This window comes from Ranitomeya variabilis, chromosome 4 (genome assembly GCF_051348905.1).
Source record: "Ranitomeya variabilis isolate aRanVar5 chromosome 4, aRanVar5.hap1, whole genome shotgun sequence".
NCBI lineage: Eukaryota > Metazoa > Chordata > Amphibia > Anura > Dendrobatidae > Ranitomeya > Ranitomeya variabilis.
Window position 1 is genome coordinate 672094497 of NC_135235.1, and position 25829 is coordinate 672120325.

At 43.8% G+C, this 25829-nt stretch overlaps 1 protein-coding gene across 1 annotated transcript in view; it reads left to right on the plus strand.

The window, feature by feature from the left end:
- Positions 1–21529: 21529 nt before the first annotated feature.
- LOC143766294 (uncharacterized) overlaps positions 21530–25829 on the plus strand; it is a 57999-nt gene continuing 53699 nt past the window's right edge. The window contains exons 1-2 of the mRNA XM_077253860.1: positions 21530–21568; positions 24287–24436. Of these exons, the coding sequence (XP_077109975.1) occupies positions 21542–21568; positions 24287–24436 (177 nt within the window). The 5' untranslated portion in view covers positions 21530–21541. The remainder of the gene's footprint in view (positions 21569–24286; positions 24437–25829) is intronic.

Consider the following 25829-nt stretch of genomic DNA (forward strand, 5'->3'; position numbering starts at 1 on the left):
CCACTTGACTAGGTACTGAAGTTTCCATCTCGAAATACGAGAACCCAAAATCTTCTCCACCACATACTCCAACTCCCCCTCAACCAACACCGGGGCAGGAGGATCAACGGAGGGAACCACAGGAGCCACATATCTCCGCAACAACGACCTATGGAACACATTATGGATGGCGAAAGAAGCTGGAAGGTCCAAACGAAATGACACAGGATTAATAATTTCAGAAATCTTATAAGGACCAATGAAACGAGGCTTAAACTTAGGAGACGAAACCTTCATAGGAACAAAACGAGACGACAACCAAACCAAATCCCCAACACGAAGTCGGGGACCAACACAGCGACGGCGATTAGCGAAACGTTGAGCCTTCTCCTGGGACAATGTCAAATTGTCCACTACGTGAGTCCAAATTTGCTGCAACCTGTCAACCACAGAATCCACACCAGGACAGTCCGAAGGCTCAACCTGCCCTGAAGAAAAACGAGGGTGGAAACCAGAATTACAGAAAAAAGGCGAAACCAAAGTGACCGAGCTGGCCCGAACTCAGCCAAAGGCAAGAAGGACACCCAATCATCCTGATCAGCAGAAACAAAGCATCTCACATATGTTTCCAACGTCTGATTGGTTCGTTCGGTTTGGCCATTTGTCTGAGGATGGAAAGCTGAAGAAAAAGACAAATCAATGCCCATCTTAGCACAAAAGGACCGCCAAAATCTTGAAACAAACTGGGAACCTCTGTCTGACACGATGTTCTCCGGAATGCCATGTAAACGAACCACATGCTGGAAAAACAATGGAACCAAATCAGAGGAGGAAGGCAATTTAGGCAAAGGTACCAAATGGACCATCTTAGAGAAGCGATCACAAACCACCCAGATAACTGACATCCTCTGGGAGACAGGGAGATCTGAAATAAAATCCATGGAAATATGCGTCCAGGGCCTTTTCGGGACCGGCAAGGGCAAAAGCAATCCACTGGCACGAGAACAGCAGGGCTTAGCCCGAGCACAAGTCCCACAGGACTGCACAAAAGAACGCACATCTCGTGACAAGGAAGGCCACCAAAAGGATCTAGCCACCAAATGTCTGGTACCAAAGATTCCAGGATGACCAGCCAACACCGAACAATGAACCTCAGAGATAACTCTACTAGTCCATCTATCAGGGACAAACAGCTTCTCTGCTGGACAACGGTCAGGTCTATCAGCCTGAAACTCCTGCAGCACCCGCCGCAAATCAGGGGAGATGGCAGACAAAATCACCCCCTCTTTGAGAATACCCGCCGGCTCAGGAACTCCCGGAGAATCAGGCACAAAACTCCTTGAAAGGGCATCAGCCTTCACATTCTTAGAACCCGGAAGGTGCGAAACCACAAAATTGAAGCGGGAGAAAAACAGCGACCATCGAGCCTGTCTAGGATTCAACCGCTTGGCAGACTCGAGATAAGTCAGATTCTTGTGATCCGTCAAGACCACCACGCGATGTTTGGCTCCCTCAAGCCAATGTCGCCACTCCTCAAACGCCCACTTCATAGCCAACAACTCTCGATTACCCACATCATAATTGCGCTCAGCAGGCGAAAACTTTCTAGAAAAGAAAGCACATGGTTTCATCACAGAGCCATCAGAACCTCTTTGAGACAAAACAGCCCCTGCTCCAATCTCAGAAGCATCCACCTCGACCTGAAACGGAAGCGAAACATCTGGCTGACACAACACAGGGGCAGAAGAAAAACGACGCTTCAGCTCCTGAAAAGCCCCAACGGCCGCAGAGGACCAATTGACCACATCAGCACCTTTCTTGGTTAAATCAGTCAATGGTTTAACAACACTAGAAAAATTAGCGATGAAGCGACGGTAAAAATTAGCAAAGCCCAGAAATTTCTGAAGGCTCTTCACAGAAGTAGGCTGAGTCCAATCGTAAATGGCCTGAACTTTAACAGGGTCCATCTCGATAGTAGAAGGGGAAAAAATGAAGCCCAAAAATGAAACCTTCTGAACTCCAAAGAGACATTTAGACCCCTTCACAAACAAGGAATGAGCACGAAGGACCTGGAACACCATTCTGACCTGCTTCACATGAGACTCCCAATCGTCCGAAAAGACCAAAATATCATCCAAATATACAATCATGAATCTATCCAGGTACTTTCGGAAGATGTCATGCATAAAGGACTGAAACACAGATGGAGCATTAGAGAGCCCGAATGGCATCACCAAGTACTCAAAATGGCCCTCGGGCGTATTAAATGCTGTTTTCCATTCGTCGCCCCGTTTAATACGCACAAGATTATACGCTCCTCGAAGATCTATCTTGGTGAACCAGCTAGCTCCCTTAATCCGAGCAAACAAATCAGACAGTAGCGGCAAAGGGTACTGAAATTTGACGGTGATTTTATTAAGAAGGCGGTAATCTATACAAGGTCTCAGAGAACCATCCTTCTTGGCCACAAAAAAGAACCCTGCTCCCAACGGTGATGACGACGGGCGAATATGCCTTTTCTCCAAGGACTCCTTTATATAGCTCCGCATTGCAGCGTGTTCTGGCACAGATAAATTGAACAGTCGGCCCTTCGGAAACTTTACTACCAGGAATCAAATTAATAGCACAATCGCAATCCCTATGAGGAGGTAGGGCACTGGATTTGGGCTCATCAAATACATCCCGGTAATCTGACAATAACTCAGGGACTTCAGAAGGATGGGAAGACGAAATAGACAACAATGGGACATCCCCATGTACCCCTTGACAACCCCAACTGGATACAGACATTGATTTCCAATCCAATACAGGATTATGGACCTGTAGCCATGGCAACCCCAAAACGACCACATCATGCAGATTATGCAACACCAAAAAGCGAATATCCTCCTGATGTGCAGGAGCCATGCACATGGTCAATTGAGTCCAGTACTGAGGCTTATTCTTGGCCAAAGGTGTAGCATCAATTCCTCTCAATGGGATAGGATACTGCAAGGGCTCCAAGAAAAAACCACAGCGCCTGGCAAACTCCAAGTCCATCGAATTCAGGGCAGCGCCTGAATCCACAAATGCCATAACAGAATAGGATGACAAAGAGCAATTCAGAGTAACGGACAAAATAAATTTTGGCTGTACCGTACCAATGGTGGCAGACCTAGCGAACCGCTTAGTCCGCTTAGGACAATCAGAGATAGCATGAGTGGAGTCACCACAGTAAAAACACAGCCCATTCTGACGTCTGTATTCTTGCCGTTCAGCTCTGGTCAAGGTCCTATCACATTGCATAGGCTCAGGCTTCTGCTCAGAAAACACCGCCAAATGGTGCACATTTTTGCGCTCACGTAAGCGTCGATCGATCTGAATGGCCAAGGACATAGACTCATTCAGACCAGCAGGCGTGGGGAATCCCACCATAACATCCTTAAGGGCTTCAGAAAGACCCTTCCTGAAAATTGCCGCCAGGGCACACTCATTCCACTGAGTAAGCACAGACCACTTTCGGAACTTCTGACAATATACCTCCGCTTCATCCTGACCCTGACACAAAGCCAGCAAAATTTTCTCTGCCTGATCCACTGAATCTGGTTAATCATAAAGCAATCCAAGCGCCAGAAAAAACGCATCTACATTATGCAATGCAGGATCTCCTGGCGCAAGGGAAAATGCCCAGTCTTGAGGGTCGCCACGTAGCAAAGAAATAATGATTTTTACTTGCTGAATGGGGTCACCAGAGGAGCGGGGTTTCAAAGCAAAAAACAGTCTACAATTATTTTTGAAATTCAGGAACTTAGATCTATTCCCAGAAAACAAATCAGGAATTGGAATTCTGAGTTCTAACATCGGGTTCTGAACTACATAATCTTGAATGCTTTGTACCCTTGCAGTGAGTTGATCCACACAAGAGGACAGACCTTGAATGTCCATATCTACACCTGTGTCCTGAACCACCCAGAGGTTAAGGGGAAAAGAGATACAAAACACACTGCAGAGAAAAAAAAATGGTCTCAGAACTTCTCTTATCCCTCTATTGAGATGCATTAACACTTTGTGGGCCAGCTGTACTGTTATGTTGGGCTGGTGGTTAGGAGCACTAGAAATGACCAGATGAGCAAACTAGCAATACAGGACGAGCTCTGGGAAGTGGGAGCTCTGCTGACCGCAACCGCTAATCCTATCACAACAACTAGAAATAGCCGTGGAGCGTTCCTGACTCTGCCTAGACGCCTCTTCACAGCCTAAGAGCTAACTACCCCTAAAGATAGAAAATACAGCCTACCTTGCCTCAGAGAAATTCCCCAAAGAAATAGGCAGCCCCCACATATATTGACTGTGAGTTAAGATGGAAGTCACAAACACAGGAATGAAATAAGTTTCAGCATAGGAGGCCAGACTGAACTAAACAGACTGAGGATAGAAAAGGTATCTTTGCGGTCAGCATAAAAATCTAACAAAAAAACACGCAGAGTGTGCAAAAGGAACCACCGCACCGACTCACGGCGTGGTAATGCCACTCTGCATCCCAGAGCTTCCAGCTAACAAGATAAAATATAATAGCAAGCTGGACAAAAACACAGTGGTAACAAATAAGCTAGCAGGGACTTAGCTTTTGCTGAAGTAGACAGGTCATCTGAAAGATCCAAGAGAACTGAACCAGTACTAGGACATTGACAGCTGGCATCAAGTAACGATCTGAGTGGAGTTAAATAGAGCAGCCAGCCAAGGACTGAACGAGATCAGCTGGAGAAGGAATCTCAGAACCAGCAGCTCCACTCACAGCCACCAGAGGAAGTCCATGAACAGAACTCGCCGAAGGACCATTCATAACCACAGGATGGAGCTCGAGAACAGAATTCACAACACTCACCCAAGCGATGTATAAAAAGTCCTTTATTCATCCATATGTCAGAGTACGGACATGCCTTTCGGGCTACAGGTAAAACGAGAGGGTGCACAGAGTAAAACGGACGACGGCCGTTTCGCGCACGTTGCGCTTCGACGGGTCCGGGTATGTGATTGTGATACAACACCATTACTTTTATAGTGAAGACAAAAACAGCTGTGTGACATCAACAATTAGTATATATCTAGATATAGCCAAATAATATAAAAACAATCACATTAAAATTGCAGAGCAACACTTAAATCTTTTACTACTATAAACAACCATATTTTTATAAAAAGACAGACATATCTAACTCATCATTAAGCCCCATTGGGCCTTGAGCATTAGCTCTCAGAATCCATTTTGCTTCTTGTTGCAGGAGAAGCTTGTTGTGGTTTCCTCCCCTCGAAGGGTGTTTAACTATTTCTAACCTTAGCCGCGGCCAGCAGTTTGTCACAAAATCCACAGGGATTCCTGACCACTGCCACCAATATGTCACGGATTGGGGTGACTTTAGACCAACAGACGGCTATCACATGTGCAGGGGGGCTCATCTTAGTTATCCCTCCACTGCCACAATGTGATAAAAAAACACACACCAGGCTATTGACCTCTTAGTTTACAGCAGGGGCTTATTTTAGGTATCCCACTGCTCTTCAATATACCATGAACTGCAGGGATTTGTGTATATCCTGCTTACAGTTCCACTTAACCCTTGCAGCTCTCTGGCGCCCCCCTTACTGTCAGGTCAGATTAGGTACTGCACCTAGGGTAATTAGTCGCCAGAAAGGCTGCCTGCTTTGCACTGGCTATTGGGCACGCTGCAGCGACGCGATAAACTACTCCCGCTCAGGCAGGAACAATAATTATCAAGCCGCAGTCGCTACAGTGACACCCAAAGGCCTGCACAGTACATGGTATTACTGCCACCAGCTTCGATTCAACGGGTCCGAAGCTAACCCCAAAACAGTAGCGTAAATTCCCTTCCAGAAGACTTAAGGTACGTTTTTAGAGCATGGAGAAAGAGCTGGCATGAAATAATATACCCCACAAAATGTAGGCAGTGCTTTATCAAAATATTTTACAAAGATGTTACAAATGAGACAATTGCAAATATGTACAAGGTAATTATAAAAAAAACAGGGAATAACATGAGAAATAACACTTACAGTTGTTCAAAGCATTGCAGGCAACAGGCTAGGGGGACTTTCCATCTATCCCAGTGCATCAGGGCGTGTACTCTGGGCTCTTCAGGTAAAAACTCAAATCTGACACTCTTGGACGCCGGCCAGCACTTAAAACCTACAGCCTGTGACCTCACAGAAAGGGCTGGCTTTTCCAAACCCTCCTACTTCTTCGGTTTCACTAACTGGGCATTAAATATATCTGATGCCCGTAACTTCGCTACAGAACATGTCATAAACGTACCATACCTAGCATTCATCTCGTGTTATCGTGGGCATTCCAATGAGATCAAATATGCCCTGTCTGGGATACCTATTTACAGAGAAATCCCTACTTCACCAGATGGAGTTAGACGCCCGTGTTTAGAGTGATGGGTAGGTCCACCGAGTGGAAGTAAGAATATGTAGTTTCGTGCTCTTAACTTAGATGGTTTGCTTAATATCTTACAAAAACCAAACAAAGAACTTTCATGGATTCTAGAAGTTTCTCATCCAGTTAAAGCTGGTCACTTTCCACTACAGGAAATGCCGGTCGTAAATACCTTGGTGAGGGGGATGAAAGCTTGTGAGCTGAAAGTCAGGAATTTGCAGCTACAAGCTGTTGCAGAGACACTCCAAGAAGGGGGACTTAGCCCACAGCATGCTAGCAAGAGAACTAAACTTATATGATATTTCATACCATATCTTTTTTCAGCAGAGGCAATTTGCATATTTAAATTCCCAGAGGAGCATTGCACGGCGAATAAGCCTCCTTACCTTGACAAGCCAGCTGGTATGTCACTCTCCATAAGGAGAAACGTTACCCCTTAGACCCCACTCCAGAGCCTCTCACCTAGCCAAATCAGTTCTCATGCTTCGCACTGACGAGGGCCAACAGCCCGAAACACCGTGTCTGCGAATTGAGATACTGATTTGGCTTTTATCCTAAGTCATATTGCACGACTCGTTAAAGGGTTGATTGTGACTTGTAGGATCGCTACTTCCAATAGGTGGCGCTATAGAGTTAAGTCCTCTTTTTTTCAGCAGAGGCAATTTGCATATTTAACTATTTCTAGTGCTGCAAAACTCAGTAATCTGGGATTGGCATTATGTTTATCACGCATATGATTAATCAAACGTAAACAACCTTTTCCTGAGATAATGGAACTAAAATGTTCCCTAAATCTTGTGCATAATGGGCGGATAGTTTTGCCTATATAATAAAAATAGCAAGGACAGAAAAGGATTTATACAACATTTTTACTCCTGGAGGAGATAAACTCTTTAGTAGTATGCACTATCGGACCTATTTTTTTTTTTTTCAATAATGTTTTTATTAAACTTTTTTAACAATACAAATATAAAATTTAGACAAAAAAGGGGGGGGGGGTCAAGGAAAAACTGAAACAAGATATCATTTGCACATTGTCGTATCAATCAGTCAATGTTACGTCACATCTCGAGCAATACGGTGTGAGTAAATAAAATAATTTGCATAAACTCGGACCTATTTTTAACGGACTATGTATTAGATGGAACTGACAATAATTGCAATTTCCGCACCTATAGTTCCCTGAACTGGAGGTGGTTTTTAACCAATTTTTACTCCGTGCACCCTCTCGTTTTACCTGTAGCCCGAAAGGCATTTCCGTACTCTGACATATGGATGAATAAAGGACTTTTTATACATCGCTTGGGTGAGTGCCACCTTTTACGAATCACTGTTTGGTAGAGCACCACAGTTCGATAGTATTCCACGGTGGGTCCGTTTGCAATAAGAAACTTTTATTATTGCAGCAAGTTGCCCACTTTGATTGCCATCATAAACCTTCTTTCCTGGTGCCGTCATACTTTTTCTTTTTTCTTGTTAAATGGTTTTGCCCTCATCCACAGGATAGGGGATAAATTGCTGATCACTGGGGGTCCAACTGCAAAGACCACCATGAATCCTGAGCTCAGGAATTTGGTACTCAGAGATTAGCGCTCTGCAGTCCTGTCTTGATTAGAGTGGAAATGCAAACTCACAGACTCTACTCCATTCATTATCCATGGGATTCTGCAACATTCCGATGCGATCAGCAATCCTACAGAAATGCTCACCCTCACTCCAATCAAGATGGGACAGCAGAGCCTCATTATCGGTGTTCTAATGCCCAACCTCGGACTGCTCTGGGTTCCAGTGGTCAGACCTTCAGAAATGAACAAGGTAATACAAACGGGTGACAAAAAATACCAATCCTTCAAACATATACCCATAAACAACAGAGGTAAACACTGGGGAGTGGAGGATGGGGTTAAACCAAAGTAGGAGAAGAAAGGGAATTATCACACACTCAAAACCTAGCAATAGTCACAGATGGTGGTTTTTTTCTCCAATAAAAAAGCACCATCAACCTACAGCCATGCAGCATAAGCTACTCTGACAATGAGTGCTAGCCAGGGCTCAGTTTATATAGGAGAAGTGAAAGGCTCTCAGTTGTGCACCATTAGCCAAGGTGCAGGAAAGCTTCCAGGAGCTCTCAACTAAGCAGATTAACCCCCGTACTGCTAAAAGAAACTTACACAGATTAATATGAAGGTAAAGTGATTTTAATCAGTGCAGGACACTGCGGTCTTCTGGCTCCTCTCTGTCACGGTAAATCCTTGACAAGTATATTATTGCAAGTAATAAGAACAAAATAAATGCAGAGGATGTTCTTCTGGTGGTGATGCATGCACAGGAAAGATCTGATGATGCAGCAAGATCAGGACTATGGATCTCTGTATGCGCAGCACCCGCTGAGAAAACCACCGGTGTCGGGAGTGACTGCCTGCACGAGATTTCCAGTGGGGAAGGCAGGTCACTGAGCCAACTCTGACCTGTCAGTCAGGGAGCAAATGATAGTGGCGGGCAGGGATTATTGAAGAGGCGACAAAGAGCTGGTAATTCACGGCCAAACCCCCTGCACTTGAGACACATTGGCATAAGAATTGAACAGAGGATTAGTTCAGAATGCAAAGAAGGATTACAAAGCCGAAGGTACGGATTGATTCTGGATTATAGGGATTTAACATAGATGTTTGGTTTCTTGTTATAAAACCTTCTGACAGGTTCTCTTTATGAAAATAACACACATAAAGGTGCAACCTACATCAACGCATTTCATTTCCAAACTCGGGAATCACCCTCAGGCATAATAATGCATAGGTTCGATAGTAAATCTACCGTACATGTTTTTGATCCACTCATGACCAGAAACTGATGTTCTAATAGTGTATTCAGGGGGTATCTGAATTAATCTGCATCTGTTGCTCCATAAGGGACAACATCCAAAGGAAATAATCTTCCAGCTGTATTTTTATCGAACAAGAAAAAACAGCCAAGAAGTATACCGACAACGTAGCTAGGAGAGAAGTATTAGCATATAACAATTAATGCATATTAGAATGAAAAAAATAAACCTTAAAGGGCTATTAAAATAGATAGAGATATGGTTAACAGTAACTAAACCAGTATTCCCAGAATGGGCCGATTCACAAAATAACAAGCTGTGGCTACCAATTGCAACAAAATCAGTCCAAAAATGTGCAAAAAAAGGTGGTCATGAAAAACAGTGCATGATGATAAATGGTTGGATTTCACCCAATTTCCAGGAACAGATCTGTGATGTCCAGGAGCAGGTAGGTCAATTTCGGTCTATGTCTTGCCTAAACCTTCCTGTCGTGCCCCATGCATTTGATCCCTCCATTACAAGGGTAGTACCCAAGTGTAGGACTGTCACTGGTGCTATACAGTATCTCAAATAGCCTCCCGACTCATTTCTTTCTCTGTCATGAGGATTCATCATGGGATATACTGGAGGAGGGTTTAAAATACATCAGGCGAACCATTGTCATCAGGACCTCAGCTCCAGACATGCAGAGTGCTGCACTACCTAGAGAAAGTGAGGACACATACATGCGATACCCAGCCCTCATTTTCTCAAGGCAGTGAAAAACTACCATAGCTGCTCACCGTACTCTTTTTCCAACATCTCATGCCGCATCTCCAAGACTTCCAGCCGTGTCCAGGCCCCAGGAGGTCACTGTGCGGCATAAGGTTGCAACGTTGTCTTGACCTTATGAAGAACAATGACCTTCGAGGTCTGGACAAAGCCAGAAGTCCTGGTCTATAATGAAAAGGCTGGATATGCAGTGCATGATGGTAGAAAGAAGACTGGATGGTGGGCAGCGAGAAGCAGTGAGAAGAGTATTTGTTTTTTTCTTCCCGGCCTGTTCCAACATACATACATATTTGGGTTATGAACAAAGCTATAATACATGTCCAGCTCATAATCCGGGTGTCATGTCGGACGCTGTTCAGACCAGGTCGTTCGACAGACAGCGGTAATTCCGCTTTTGACCACTATGTGCTCATTGGCGTCGGCTAGATTTTATCTAGCTGTTTCGGGGTTAATTTACCTTATGCTCGGATTGGAAGCTGGGCCATGCCCATTGCCTTTAAATAGTTCTCCTGAACTTTGGGCGTCGCCGATTATAGCTTCTGTCTTGTGCGTTATCTCGGTCTGGAATGGAGAGCTGATAGTTGGAGATTCGTTGCTGGTGGTGTATTTTCCTTTGTCTTATTTACTCCTTCCTATATTTGTATTTATTTTGCTCTGCACATTTATAGTGTATTCCTGAGTGACTGCGGCGTGGTGTATATTTTCCTTTATCCTTGTCTGTGCTAACTGTGGGTATTGGTGTATAACCTCTTCACTGGGTGGTGGGCGGAGGTTTCAGCCTAGGGTTGAAACAGGAGACAGGGTGAGGTTCGAGGCCTGGACAAGCACACCATCAGTGTAAACTCCAGGTAGAGGGTCAGTCAGGATTTCCCTAGTCTGAGGGAAATTGCAGGGGCCCGGGTTATTAGCTCTTGCTCACCTAAGGTACCGTCACACAGTGCCATTTTCATCGCTACGACGATACGATTCGTGACGTTCTAGCGATATTGTTACGATATCGTTGTGTCTGACATGCAGCAGCGATCAGGGACCCTGCTGAGAATCGTACGTCGTAGCAGATCGTTTGGAACTTTCTTTCGTCGCTTGATCACCCGCTGACATCGCTGGATCGTTGTGTGTGACACCGATCCAGCGATGTGTTCGCTTGTAACCAGGGTAAACATCGGGTAACTAAGCGCAGGGCCGCGCTTAGTAACCCAATGTTTACCCTGGTTACCAGCGTAAACGTAAAAAAAACAAACAGTACATACTCACATTCCGGTGTCTGTCCTCCGGCGTCTCAGCTTCTCTGCACTGTGAGCGCCTGCCGGCCGGAAAGCGAGCACAGCGGTGACGTCACCGCTCTGCTTTCCGGCTATGGTGCTTACACAGTGCAGAGAAGCAGAACGCCGGGGGACAGACACCGGAATGTAAGTATGTACTGTTTGTTTTTTTTTTACGTTTACGCTGGTAACCAGGGTAAACATCGGGTTACTAAGCGCGGCCCTGCGCTTAGTAACCCGATGTTTACCCTGGTTACCCAAGGACTTCGGCATCGCTCCAGCGCCGTGATTGCAAAGTGTGACCGCAGTCTACGACGCTGGAGCGATAATCATACGACGCTGCGACGTCACGGATCGTGCCGTCGTAGCGATGAAAATGGCACTGTGTGACGGTACCCTTAGTCTCCCCGTGACGTTATAATCGGCCCAACAACAACAAAAAAAGGGTTTTTGTTTTTTTTGTTTTGTCATGGATCCCATGACTTTCATAACCCGCCAGTTGGAGGCGCTGTCCCTACGGGTCACTGAGTTGAGGGGGGCAGTACAGCAACAGGGACTAGCAGTATCTAATGTGCAAGCTGGAGCGACAGGAAGAGTTGCTGAGCCTTAATTTCCTTTGCCTGAAAAATTTGCTGGGGAACGCAGTAAATTTGTTTCTTTTCGTGAAGCTTGCAAACTATATTTCCGTATGCGCCCGATCTCCTCGGGTAATGAGGCTCAGCGTGTGGGCCTGGTGTTGTCATTGTTAAGCGGGGATCCCCAAGCATGGGCGTTTTCTTTGCCATCTGATTCTGCTGCATTTGACTCTGGAGAGTTTTTTTTCCTTTCTTGGAAAAATTTACGATGAACCTGACAGAATGGCTCTAGAAGAATCTAAGATACGCACTATTCGCCAGGGAGAGCGAGTTGCAGAGGATTACTGTTCTGAATTTCGTTGCTGGGCGATCGATACACAATGGAATGATCCAGCATTGCGGAGTCAGTTTATACATGGGATTTCTGGAACGGTTAAAAAAGCCCTTCTGATGTACGAGACTCCTGCTTCTCTAGATTCCGCTATGAGTCTGGTTGTCCGCATTGATCGCCGTTTTCGTCAGGGGGAGCATGAGACACCGCCTATGGGAGAGGGTTTAGGTTCACGTGAGGTTGCTGCAGGTGAGCCCACGGAGCCTATGCAAATCGCAGGGGTGTCACATGTGAAGCGTCGAGCCCCTGAGCTCAGGAAGCAGGGAGCCTGTTTTTACTGCGGTAAAACGTCATTTTATTAACATCTGTCCTCTGCTGTCTAAGAAAAACGCAACGGCGGAAAACTTCTAAGCTCAGAGGGTGTGGAGGAGACCAATCTGAGCTTATGTATATCCTCCATGGTGGTTTCTCAATGCATGCTCCCTGCTAAGGTTTGTATCGCTGGCAGTGAGCTGCCAATTACTGTTTTTGTGGATAGTGGTTCAGCCACAAATCTCATTGATGAGGAGTTTGCGTGCACAGCAGGTTTTAGGATTGAAAAACTGCCTCATCCTATCCGCGTGGTCACCATCAATGCTGCTCCTCTCTCTCAGGGGGAGATTACTGAATTTGTGGCTGAGGTGAAACTCCACATTGGGGTTCTACATTCCGAGCGGGTTACATGTAAGGTGCTCAGGAATCTTCCTGCTCAGGTGGTTTTGGGTTTTCCTTGGTTGTCTATGCACAACCCGGTAATTGACTGGAAAACTCAGGACATAATTCAGTGGAGCGAGTTCTGCCAGGAGAATTGCCTGGCCACATGTGTGGCTGCGGTGACTTCAAGCGTTCCGGAGTCACTTCTGGATTTTGTGGATGTGTTCTCTGAGAAGGGTTGTTCAGAGTTGCCGCCACATCGTCCCTATGACTGTTCTATCAGGTTTAAACCAGGGGCCAAATTGCCTAAAGCAAGGATGTTTAACATCTCCGGTCCGGAGAGACAAGCGTTAAAAGATTACATTGCTGAAAGTTTGAGCAAAGGGCACATCAGGCCGTCATCCTCGCCTGTGGCAGCAGGGTTCTTCTTTGTGAAGAAGAAAGATGGCGGATTAAGCCCGTGTTTGGATTTCAGGGAGTTGAACCAGATTACGGTTCGTGATCCATACCCTATGCCACTGATACCAGATTTGTTCAACCAGGTGGCAGGTGCTAAGTGGTTTACCAAGCTTGACCTCAGGGGGGCGTACAACCTCATAAGAGTCCGTCAAGGTGATGAGTGGAAGACGGCTTTTAATACCCCTGAGGGTCATTTTGAAAATTTGGTGATGCCATTTGGGTTGACTAACGCACCTGCAGTGTTCCAACTTTTCATCAATGATGTGTTATCGTGTACCTAGATGACATTCTCATATATTCTTGCGACCGTGATACTCATTTAGATCATGTCAGGCAGGTGTTACAGCTTCTCAGAGAGAATAAGCTGTATGCTAAACTTGAGAAATGTGTATTTTCTGTTCAAGAGTTGCCTTTCTTGGGTTATATTGTGTCTGCTTCTGGTTTTAAAATGGACACCGCTAAGGTGCAAGCGGTGCTGCATTGGGAACGGCCTGATAACCTGAAAGCACTTCAGCGGTTCCTTGGGTTTTCTAACTACTATAGGAAATTTATCAAGGATTTTTCCATCATTGCTAAACCGCTAACTGACATGACTAAAAAGGGTACCAATTTTTCCGTTTGGCCTGAGGCTGCTGTGCGCGCATTTGAATTTCTTAAGAACAGTTTTGTTTCAGCCCCCATTCTTGTGCAGCCAGACGTATCAAAACCCTTTGTTGTGGAAGTCAATGCGTCTGAGGTTGGTGTGGGGGCGGTACTATCTCAAGGCTCATCTTTGAGTGGTTTGCGTCCGTGCACCTATTTCTCCAAGAAACTGTCGTCTGCCGAACGTAATTACGATATCGGCAACAGGGAGTTGTTGGCAATTAAGTTGGCCTTTGAGGAATGGCGACACTTCTTGGAGGGGTCGGTACATCAGGTTACTGTTATTACCGATCATAAGAATCTGCTGTATTTGGAGTCAGCCAAGCGTCTGTCCCCCAGGCAGGCTCGCTGGGCATTGTTTTTCACACGGTTCAATTTTATTGTCACTTACAGACCGGGGTCTAAAAACACTAACGCGGATGCTCTGTCCAGGTGTTTTCCGGGGGGAGAACCTCGGGAGGATCCAGTACCCATCCTCCAAAAGGGTGCTGTGGTTTCGGCTCTCACTACCGAGGTTGAGGCTGAGATTGCCGAGGCTCAGGAGGAGGTACCATCTGAGCTTCCCATCAACAAATCTTTTGTACCGCTTCATCTCCGCTTAAAGGTTTTGGCGGATGCTGTCCTGGCTGGCCACCCAGGGGTTAAAGGGACCTTGGAGTTGGTGTCATGTCGGTTTTGGTGGCCCAAGATCCGACAGGACGTGGTCTCATACGTGTCAGCTTGTACCACGTACGCTAGGGCTAAGACGCCCCGCTCCCGTCCTGTTGGCACACTACTTCCTCTTGAGGTACCTAGTAAGCCATGGACGGAAATCTCCATGGATTTCATCACTGATTTGCCCTCATCAGCTGGGAACACGGTCATCTTGGTGATTGTTGATCGATTCTCAAAAATGTTGCACTTTGTGTCTTTGCCTTCGTTGCCTAACGCTAAGACTCTAGCTCAGGTATTTGTGTAGGAGGTGGTCAGACTTCATGGGGTTCCGTCTGACATCAAGTCTGATAGGGGGTCTCAGTTTGTGGCAAAATTTTGGAAAGCATTTTGCTCACGGCTGGGGATCAAGTTGTCTCATTCTTCGGCGTTTCATCCTCAGTCAAATGGTCAGACTGAGCGTATGAACCAAAATTTGGAACAGTACCTACGCTGCTTTGTCTCTGATAACCAGGAGTGGTCTACCTTTCTTCCTTTGGCTGAGTTTGCCATCAATAATCACCGCCTGGAGTCGTCTGGGGAGTCTCCATTTTTTTGTGTTTACGGGCTACATCCTCAATTTTGTACTTTAAGTCAGAGGGGCTCTTCCGGTGTTCCGGAGGAGGACCAGTTAGGAGCACATTTGTCATCAGTCTGGAGGAGAGTTAAACAGCGCCTGTTGAGTGGGTGCTAGGTACAAACGTGTGGCTGACAGTAGGCGTGTGCCAGGTCCGGACCTGAGTGTGGATGACTGGGTGTGGTTATCCACAAAAAACATAAGACTCAAAATACCGTCCCTTAAATTGGGTCCACGGTTTATTGGTCCATTTAGGGTCACCGCCGTCATTAACCCAGTAGCGTACCGATTGGAGCTCCCTACTGTGTATAAGATACACAACGTGTTCCACAGGTCTCTTCTAAAGAAGGTGGTGGGTTCTGTGGACGCGGCGCCTATGCCATCTCCAGTCTTGGTGGATGGTAATTCGGAATTTGAAGTCTCCAAGGTGGTTGACTCTCGTGTAGTGCGCCGCACTTTACAGTACATGGTACACTGGCGTGGTTATGGGCCTGAGGAGAGGTCCTGGGTACCAGCCTCGGACAGTCATGCGGATCGGCTGGTCAGGTTTTTTCATCGTCGCCATCCAGACAAGCCCGGTCCTATAAGCCGTGAGGGCCCTGGGGTCCCTCGTAGAAGGCGGGGTACTGTCATGTCGGACGCTGTTCAGACCAGGTCGTTCGACAGACAGCGGTAATTCCGCTTTTGACCACTATGTGCTCATTGGCGTCGGCTAGATTTTATCTAGCTGTTCCGGGGTTAATTTACCTTATGCTCGGATTGGAAGCTGGGCCATGCCCATTGCCTTTAAATAGTTCTCCTGAACATTGGGCGTCGCCAATTATAGCTTCTGTCTTGTGCGTTGTTATCTCGGTCTGGAGTGGAGAGCTGATAGTTGGAGATTCGTTGCTGGTGGTGTATTTTCCTTTGTCTTATTTACTCCTTCCTATATTTGTATTTATTTTTCCCTGCACATTTATAGTGTATTCCTGAGTGACTGCGGCGTGGTGCATATTTTCCTTTATCCTTGTCTGTGCTAACTGTGGGTATTGGTGTATAACCTCTTCACTGGGTGGTGGGCGGAGGTTTCAGCCTAGGGTTGAAACAGGAGACAGGGTGAGGTTCGAGGCCTGGACATGCACACCATCAGTGTAAACTCCAGGTACAGGGTCAGTCAGGATTTCCCTAGTCTGAGGGAAATTGCAGGGGCCCGGGTTATTAGCTCTTGCCCACCTAGTCTCCCCGTGACATCGGGAGGATAATCTTGTCGTTGGCTACTGGGCACACATGAATTGTCCGATCTATGCACTAACAGTCTTATTTTCTAGAGCAGTAGTGCAATTCCAACTTCATATATTTTCATGTTTGAGTGCAACTTTATTTGCTAGTGATATATAGAGATAGCTACTCTTAGTAGTATGCATCTGTTCACACCAGGTCTCTGGAAGTGACGGTCAGTCTTTGATATTCATAACCCGGGCACCGCCTGTATATAAATAGAACAAAAAGTCATATAAAAAATGGTATAATTGTAAAAAACAATGCAAAAACAAAAGTTGTAAAAAAGTTTTTCATAACAAAACATAAAAAAACAATATAAATGTAGCTGTGATCCTACTCACTCAAAAACAGAGAGCTATCTTATCACTGTTGAAGAAAAACTAAAAGTTTATGAATTGTTTTTTATTTACCCAAGAATTAAGTTATGTAATCCATAATGGTACCTGTAATGACTATAATTCTTCTTACAAAAACTAAGCTCCCAAAAAACTCGCAGTGAAAAAATGTGAAAAATGTATAGGTGTGAGAAAATGTTGATGTGAAAACAAATACATTTTTTTATAAAACTGTGTTTTTAACTTGCAAAAATACTAAAATATACAATTACAATATAACCCTGGTGTCGCTGTACTTGTACTGACCCGAAAAAGAAAGTCATCTTACACTTTTACTACACGTGAAAGGCATAAAAAATTAAAGACCATTTTTGAATTGATGTTTATTTGTTAATTCTGTCGACCAAAATCTGAATAAAAAGTGATTAAAAATTATCATGTTAGTCCCAAATGGCACAAAGAAAAACTTCAACTTATTCTGGAAAAAAACAAGACTCCAGTCATATCTGTCATGTCAATGCAAAAAGTCATTCTATCCCAAATCAATTTCTTGATGGGTGCAGTTTCCAAAATTGATATTTTGATATTTCTGCTGTTTAGCCACCTCAGAGGCTCAGGAAATTCAACATGGCATCCGCAATCTATTCTGTAAAAATCATGCTCCAAAGTTCAAATCGGGATCTTTCACCTTTGAGCCCTCCTCTGCGCCCAAACAGTAGTTTACGACCGTACATGAGGTATTGGCATACTCAGGAAAAATCACTTTGCAAATTGTGTGGGACATTTTCTTCTGCGATGGGAAAAAATTGAACTAAAACAACATTTTTGTGGAAAAGATTATTATTTCTAATTTTTACATCCTAATATTATAAACTTTTGTGAAGCTCCTGTGGGTCCAAAAAGGTCGCGATAACAATAGATGAATTCCTTGAGGGGTGTAGTTTAAAAAATTTTAAATAATTGTGAATGCTTTCAGCTGTTTCAGCACCTTCGGGACGTGCAAATGCACCACGGCGTTTGCAATCTATTCCAAGCAAAATTGCGCTCTAAAACTCAATCAGTGCTCCTTCACTTTGGCGCCAGACTGTGAGCCCAAACAGTAGATTCCAGCCCCATGTTGGACATCAACGCATTCAGTAGAAATCATGGGTGCATTTTAGTTAAAAGAATGTAAGTTTTCATTGTTTCGTTCAATTTTGCCTTGATTCCCGTGAAGCAACAGAATGGTTAATTAACTCCCTGAATGCAGTTATGAATACTTTAAGGGGTACAGTTTTTAAAATGATAGCAGTTTTGGGGATTTTCTGATGTACAGTTATGTGCAAAATAATATTAATGTTTTTAAACAACTGATAAAAAGCTCAATCTTCAGAATAGCATTTGTTTCCATATACGCAAAGGTGCTGGGAACATGAACGAAAATATCAATTTGTAAACTGAAAAGTAAAAATTGGCTGCTCAAAAAAATAACATCATCTGCATTTTAATTTACAAACTGGAATATTTACAGTATAAACTATATCCAAGAAGTATTGTTTCTCCTTGCGGAGATTGACATGCTAAGCATGCCAAGATGAGGAGACTTAAACCGCAATGCTCCTCTGGGAAATGTGCAAATTGTCTCTTCAGAGAGGAAGAGGACTAGAACTCTAGTGCCACCTATCGGAAGTAACAATCCTAAAAGTCAATGTTGACCCTTTAATGAGCCTTGTCACATGACTTAGGATAAAAGCCAAACCAGAATCTCGATTTGCAGACACTATGTTTCAGTATAAACTGAAATCTGTTTCCTGACTTCGCTTTTCTGTTAAGCACTGAGCTAATATTTAGTTTTATAACCTTTTATTTCTCATCACTGCTTTACATCTGTCCGGTATGGAGTCTACTAACATCTAACACCTGTAAACAGATATTCCAGCCCAAGCTGACTGCACTACATTCCACTGTTTTATTGCATTTTAGGTTTTGTATCAAAAAGAGCATTTTATGTCTCTCCACAAATTTTCATTTGGATTGATGTCTGGGGATTGGGCCGGCCACTTCATAACATCAATTTTGTTGGTCTGAAACCAGGATGTTGCTGGTGTGTTTGGAGCTGTTGTCCTGCTGAAACATCCATTTTAGGAACATTTCTTCTTCAGCATGAGAAAGCATGGCCTCTTCCAGTATTTTGATATATTCAAATTAATCCATGGTGCCCAGTGTGCGATATATGGGCCAAATTCCATAGTATGAGAAGCATCCCCAAACCATTATGCTTGAATTCAGTGTTTATGGGTCGTCTCACAAACTTCCTCCAGTCTTTAGACACAATAAGAACAATCTTGCTCTCGCCTGTTCATAGAATGCTGCACCACTTCTCTTTAGGCCTGTCAGTGTGTTCTTAGGCTGCAACCTGTAATTGTAACTTATTCAACTCATGTCTTTTTTCAGCAATTTACTAGGGTTTTTTGCAAGTAGTTTGGCTTCAAGTCTAAGAAACAAGACACAGAATAGGCCATACAAAATGGGGATCACCAAAGCGCACGGATTAAGCAAAAACAACTCCGCTTTATTACAATAACATACAGGACATAAACATATAAAACCAATTAAAACTTTTACATACACAAAGCCTATAATAAGGCAAGCACCTGTGCTAGATAAATGGGGATTCGTTTAGAATATTATAGGCTTCTATATGAACAGCATGTTACTAGTGTACAAAAAATAGCAGCAACGACAAAATATCATAATAAGGACTTAACATGTATAACCATAGATAAGTATATAGGCACTAAGATGAATGGTAATATAACCCAAATAAATCTAACAGCCTCTGTAGACCAACGGCCTAGCCGTCACTAATAGAGCAACCAGGTCCCTATTAGACCAATAAGGCGATGTGCAAATGCGGCCACCCTTCACTGGTCATGTATATATAGTGCTGAGTTCATATAGAAATACAATGGTGATCTGTGTACCTATAATTAATGACCATGGGGTGAACGCAGACCTAGAAGACAAATAGTTCCCCCATAGTGAAAATCTGCGATTTTTTGGAAGGTGAATGTCCCATTACATCTTGTGTAGTAGTAACATAGCATTTCCAAAAAGGACCATCATACCAACAATAAAATGTGGTGGTAGTGTGATGCTCTGGGTCTGCTTTGCTGCTTCAGGACTGGGAAATTTGCTGTGGTAAATGGAACCATGAATTCTGCTGTCTACCAAAAAATCCTCAAGGAGAATGTCCAGCCATCTGTTTGTGACCTCAAGCTGAAGTGCACTTGGGTTATACAGCAGGACAATGATCCAAAACACTCCTCTGAATGGCTTAAGAAAAACAAAATTAAGACTTTGGAGTGGCCTAGTCAAAGTGCTGACCTTAATCCGATTGAGATGCTGTGGCATGATCTTAAAAAGGCTGTTCATGCTCGAAAACCCCTCCAATGTGGCTGAGTTACAATAATTCTGCAAAGAGAACTGGGCCAAAATTCTTCCAGAGCGTTGTAAAAGACTCATTTCCAGTTATTGCAAATGCATGATTGCAGTTTTTGCTCCTAAACGCGGCCCAACCAGTTATTAGGTTTAGGGGGCAATCACTTTTTCACACCAAGCCCTTTTAAGCTTAGTTTTTTTTTTCCCTTAATAATAAAGACCTTCATTTAAAAACTACATTTTGTGATTACTTGTATTATTTTCATCTAATATTTAAATTTGGTGATCTGAAACATTTAAGTGTGACAAAAATGCAAAAGAATAGGAAATCAGGAAGGGGCAAACTCTTTTTCACACAACTTGATTTCTTTTCCTACCACGTTTTGAGTTTTTCTGCCAATTTACAGCATTGGAAATCTTTTAGCTGAGCAGCTAATGTATTTATATGTTTTCCTCTCTCCAATCAACTGATTGATCAACATTCTTTCTCCCCTGGTGCAATGTCTGGAATGACCCATTTCACTCAAAGAGCAAGAGCTAAAACCAGTAGATACAACATTTGCTGCTCTCCTTCTTTAAAAAAGGACCATAAGAGACACCTGTTTCCACACAGAAAGATTGACCTCACTAATTGAACTCCGCACTGCTATTAATTGGAACATTCCCCTTTCAATTACACCCAATTAGCAGCATCCATCTCATGACTGTTAATTCTGTTGGTTGCCCATTATTCACTTACACCTGGTCATGGATATTTTCCCATGTTGTATGATCTTTTCTGCCAAGAGCTTTAATTAAACATATTAGTGATGTTAGACACGCGGCTCTGCTCCGTACGTCTTGTACACACGGTTCCGCTCTGTTCACTTCGTACACAAGGCTCCGTTCCGAACACCTCATACACACTCGGCTCCGCTCCGTACACCTTGAACACACGTGGCTCTGCTCCGTACACCTTGAACACACGTGGCTCTGCTCCGTACACCTTGAACACACGTGGCTCTGCTCCGTACACCTTGTACACACATGCGGCTCCGCTCCGTACACACGGCTCCGCTCCGTACACCTCGTACACACACGGCTCCGCTCCGTACACCTCGTACACACACGGCTCTGCTACATCCACCCTGTAAACCCCTCCTGACCCCACACATAAACTTCCCCTCATCCAGCACCATGACAACCAGCACAGCAGAGTCCTGCATACACTGAGGCCCCTGACCATGTGACCCCTGACTCCTCCCCTCCTGTGACCTCATCACAGGTCCTGTGCGCACAGAACAGCCATATATGTGGAGTGCGGCTCTGCAGGTGGAGGTAGGTGCTGGAGCCCCATTAACCCTTCCATCACTTAGTTATCCTTTTTTCCTGTTGTCGTGTGTTCTTATTAGTTTTTCCCTGTATTTTCGGCCACATATTATCAGTGGTGTAGTTGTGGAGCAGAAGGTAAGCAGGTGTCAAATACCAGTGGGGCTCAGAATTGTGCCCCCTCCTTCACCACCACCGCTGTCAATATGATGCTGGACCGGCCCCTGAGGAACGTCCAGTGAGCGCTAACAAGCCCCGTCTACCCTCGGTGCTCCCGGCGATCAGGAAGCGCCACCTTTATTAACCCCTTTGCCTTTGAAGCCAATTTCAGCTTTTGTTTTTCCTTCCCTTCTTCCAAGAGCCATAACTTCTGATAGTTTACCCTCCCCATAACCACATGGGGCTTGTTTTATTTTATTTTTTTTGCAGAAAATTTTTTTATTTTAACATGCAAAGTACAGGAAAATGGTGAAAAAATCCAAATACAGTGAAATGGTGAAAAAGCCCACAATTTTGTGATTTTTTTTGCTTGTTTTTTTTAACAACGTTCTTTGTGCTGTATACATTACTCTGCACTGTTTTTTTTTTTCAGCTTGGTACGATTAGGGCGATAACATCTTGTATAGATTTTTATAGGGAAAAAATGTTATTTTTTTTTAGATTTTTTTTTTTTAGGGAGGACTGGTGACCCCTCCAAAAAACGTAATTCTTGTGGTTTGATTTTTTTTTTTTCTCCTAGGGGTTAATTCATTTCAGACATTTATGGAGGCAGGAATCTCAAATGTTTCTTTTTTTATTGTTAATGTGGGAAAAGGTGGGTGGGCCAAACTTTTATATATTTTTTTATATATATTTTCTTAACTTTTTAAAATGATTTTGTAGTCCTCTTTAGGGACTTGAACCTGTGATCGCTTATATTTCATACTGCAGTAGCACAGTGAAAATCCGACTCTCCTTTTGAAGCCTAGCATACAGCTGAGCTTTAGAGGAGGACCAAGGAAATGGTGATGGGAAACTTTAGCAGGCCCAGGCTGTCATGGTAAAACATTGGTGGTCCCACAACTGCATCATTGGGGGCCAGTGGCAGTCGATGTATGCTAACACAGGCATGTGCTCAAATGGTTAACAACTGCGACCAGAGATAGATACAGACAAATCCCAGCTATCTTGTATGGTTGGTATCTGCCATGTGCTTTTCCCACACATGATCACTCTTTCTATCATATATATGTACTTGATATTTCCTTAAGGGTGCTTTCATATTGTGCTTTTCTCCATTTTTATTGAGTCTGAACCCCCCTCAAAACACCGACGAGGCCATAGATTATAAAGGAGCTACCAGAGCGAATGTGTGCTCTAACATGCATCATTTTCAGGAGGCGGACACCCAGACGTAGACGATATTTGAGGTTTTAGTTGGCTAAAAGTAAAAAATATTTGCTTTCAATCTGGCGTTTAAGCTCCTCACACTTGCTATAGATTGGAGCTCGTGCCTGAAAATGTGATCATTTGCAGATCTTACGTTCACCTGTCATTTCTTTGATTTGCATGACTTTTTGACTAGTCCTTCATTAGGTTGAAAATTCAGTGTATTACTGATCTGTGCACATCTGAAGTGCGGTTGGACCATCTAAACAGGCTATTAAATGATCGCTGATCGACAAATTTGTAGCTGATCGGCAGTTTTCACGCCACAGATGTGTGTACACGACTAGTGTATACCCACCCTAAGAGTGAAGACTGTGTAGACAGTGGCGTAATAGGCAACCGCCCCTCTACATAGAAGGCTAAGTTCACATTTCCGTACAGTAACCTTCGACTCTGCCCTGTCCTTCAGACCACATGCACGGGCAAACATAGTTCCGGTATGTGTGTCGGCCATGACACTTCTGTTTTTCGGCTTTGCCCGCAGTTGGGTAAAGCATAAACTTCGCAGGTGAGAAATGCTATATTTCTGAGCAGGTGTGAGATGTCACATGGTGCAAGAGTTTTAGAGTAAAAGGCTTGCACTCTGCTGGATATGAGGTAGGTGCAGGCTGGACCTGGAGTCAATCCAGTCATAATCATAGAATAGAAAAAACAGCCGCACTCAGAGTATAGGTTTTCAAATGCACAATAGAAGTCAGGTATTTATTTGAATCGCTACAGAAGTAGAAAGAGGTGTCAAGGTAACGTTTCGACCCCGTAATGGGTCTTTATCAAACCTCACTTTTAAGAAGATAAGAGTAGGAGAAGAGCCGCAGTAGAGTATAGGGGCTCACAGACAGAGCTATATGGCAGTATTTGAGTAAATCGGGAAAGTCATGGAAAGGGACATTGGTTCTGGTGGGAACTGCGGGTCCCGTACGGCGGGGGTCTGTGGTAATTCAAATAAATACCCGACTTCTGTTATGCATGGTGCAAGAGGCAGCATCCATGAAGAAGGATGGCGAGCAACAGCCGATGGGAGTGATGTAGAGGCCCGAAAGCACACACATTGGATCGTACTGAGATTACCATACAGTGCGGGAGAAATTGAAAATGTTTTTCTGGAGTATACAATGGTAGTCAGGGGGTTATATAAGGATTTAGGGAATGCATAGCAGACGTTGAATAAGATGATATTTTTAGCTGCTATGTCACAAAACTGGTGACAGGTTCCCTTTAACGCATTTTTAATTTCCAGTAATAGTATCATTATACGGCATTCTTTATGAGTTTACATCGGTTCATCTACTTCCCATTCAGGACCCTTCAATATCGGATCCTCTCAGTGGAGATCTTCTATATAAGAGAATTTTCCTGATTGACCCATTAAGGATGAATAAGGATAGGGACAAGATGGTGGAGAGGATATTACACCTCACCCTAGAGATCCTCTTCCGGCTTACTGGAGAGGTGAGAGATTCTGATGTCACATTTTAACATTTTTATTTATGGGAATTAGTGATGGGCAAACTCGTGGATGCTTAGGTTCGGCTGGACATCTAAAAAAAGGTTGATTCTGGTACCAGAATTGTACTTGAACCCAGACCCCATTCAGATTACTGGGGGGCTCGAACATCCGTTGTATGCCACACCGCTGATGGGAGTATTCGTTAGCCGGTGCCTGTGCTATGAAGAATTTTTTTTTTTTTTTTAAATGACGTGAGTTATCTTCTATTTTTGATATCCAGCACAGGCAAAACTGACAGCTGGGGACTGTAACCTTCAGCTACCAGCTTTATCATGGCTGGTTATCAAGAATAGAGGGATCCAACAGTTTTTTTTCAAAATTATTTAAATACATAATAAAAAAAAAAGAAGTCATTAGGTCTCCCCCATTTTTGAAAACCAGCCAAGTTAAAGCAAATAGCTGGAGGTTGGTATTCTAAAACTGGTAAGGGGCCATGGATATTGGCTCAGCCCAGCCTAAAAATAGCAGCAGGCAGCCACCCCAGAAGAGGCGCATCTATTAAATGTGCCAATTCGGGCACTGTACCTGGCTCTTACCACTTGCCCTGTTTCGGTGGCAAGTGGGGTAATGATTGCGGGGTTGATGTCAGCTGTTTTACGGTCGCTGACATCAAGTCCACGGGTTAGTAATGGAGAGGCGTCTATAACACGCCCCTATTACTAACCTCATAGTTAAATTGTCAAAAAGACACAGCCAGAATAAAATCCTTTTATTGAAAAAAAAAAAGATACTGACACCTATATTTGAAATCAAAAACAAAAGTTATACTCATCTTACGCCTATTCCATTGTCACCTGTAAAAAATAAAATAATAACCGTATTACTCACCTTTTGCCCATTCGGTTGAAGCCCTTGCCCCTCATAAGAAAATAAAAAATAAACAACCATATCCCTCACCTGATAAGGTGAACATATATTCAATTTTGTTTGTTAGCTTTGGTGTATTTTAATTATAAGTTTACTTTTGGATATTTTAATTAATAAATAAAATACATTTTTATGGAATATATGTTCACCTGTTTTTGACTCCCTTTTCTTGATTGACACTTTTGACGAAGTGAACATAAGCCATACTTTCCCACGCCGTAATACATCTCTGCGATATCTGGTTTACAACCTGAACAGAAAATGCTTTTTATTTAATTTATTTATAGCACAGGCACTGGCTGATGAATACAGTCATCAGCGGCAATTATCAGCAACAGTAGGCATAGGCTGATGGGAGTAGTACTCTCTCACCAGCCGATACCTGTGACCGAGTGTAATCTTTTTACCGCCAGTCACAGATGCTGGCTCATTCTGTCATCTGTCAGCTTGGAAAACGCAGCTCTCTGA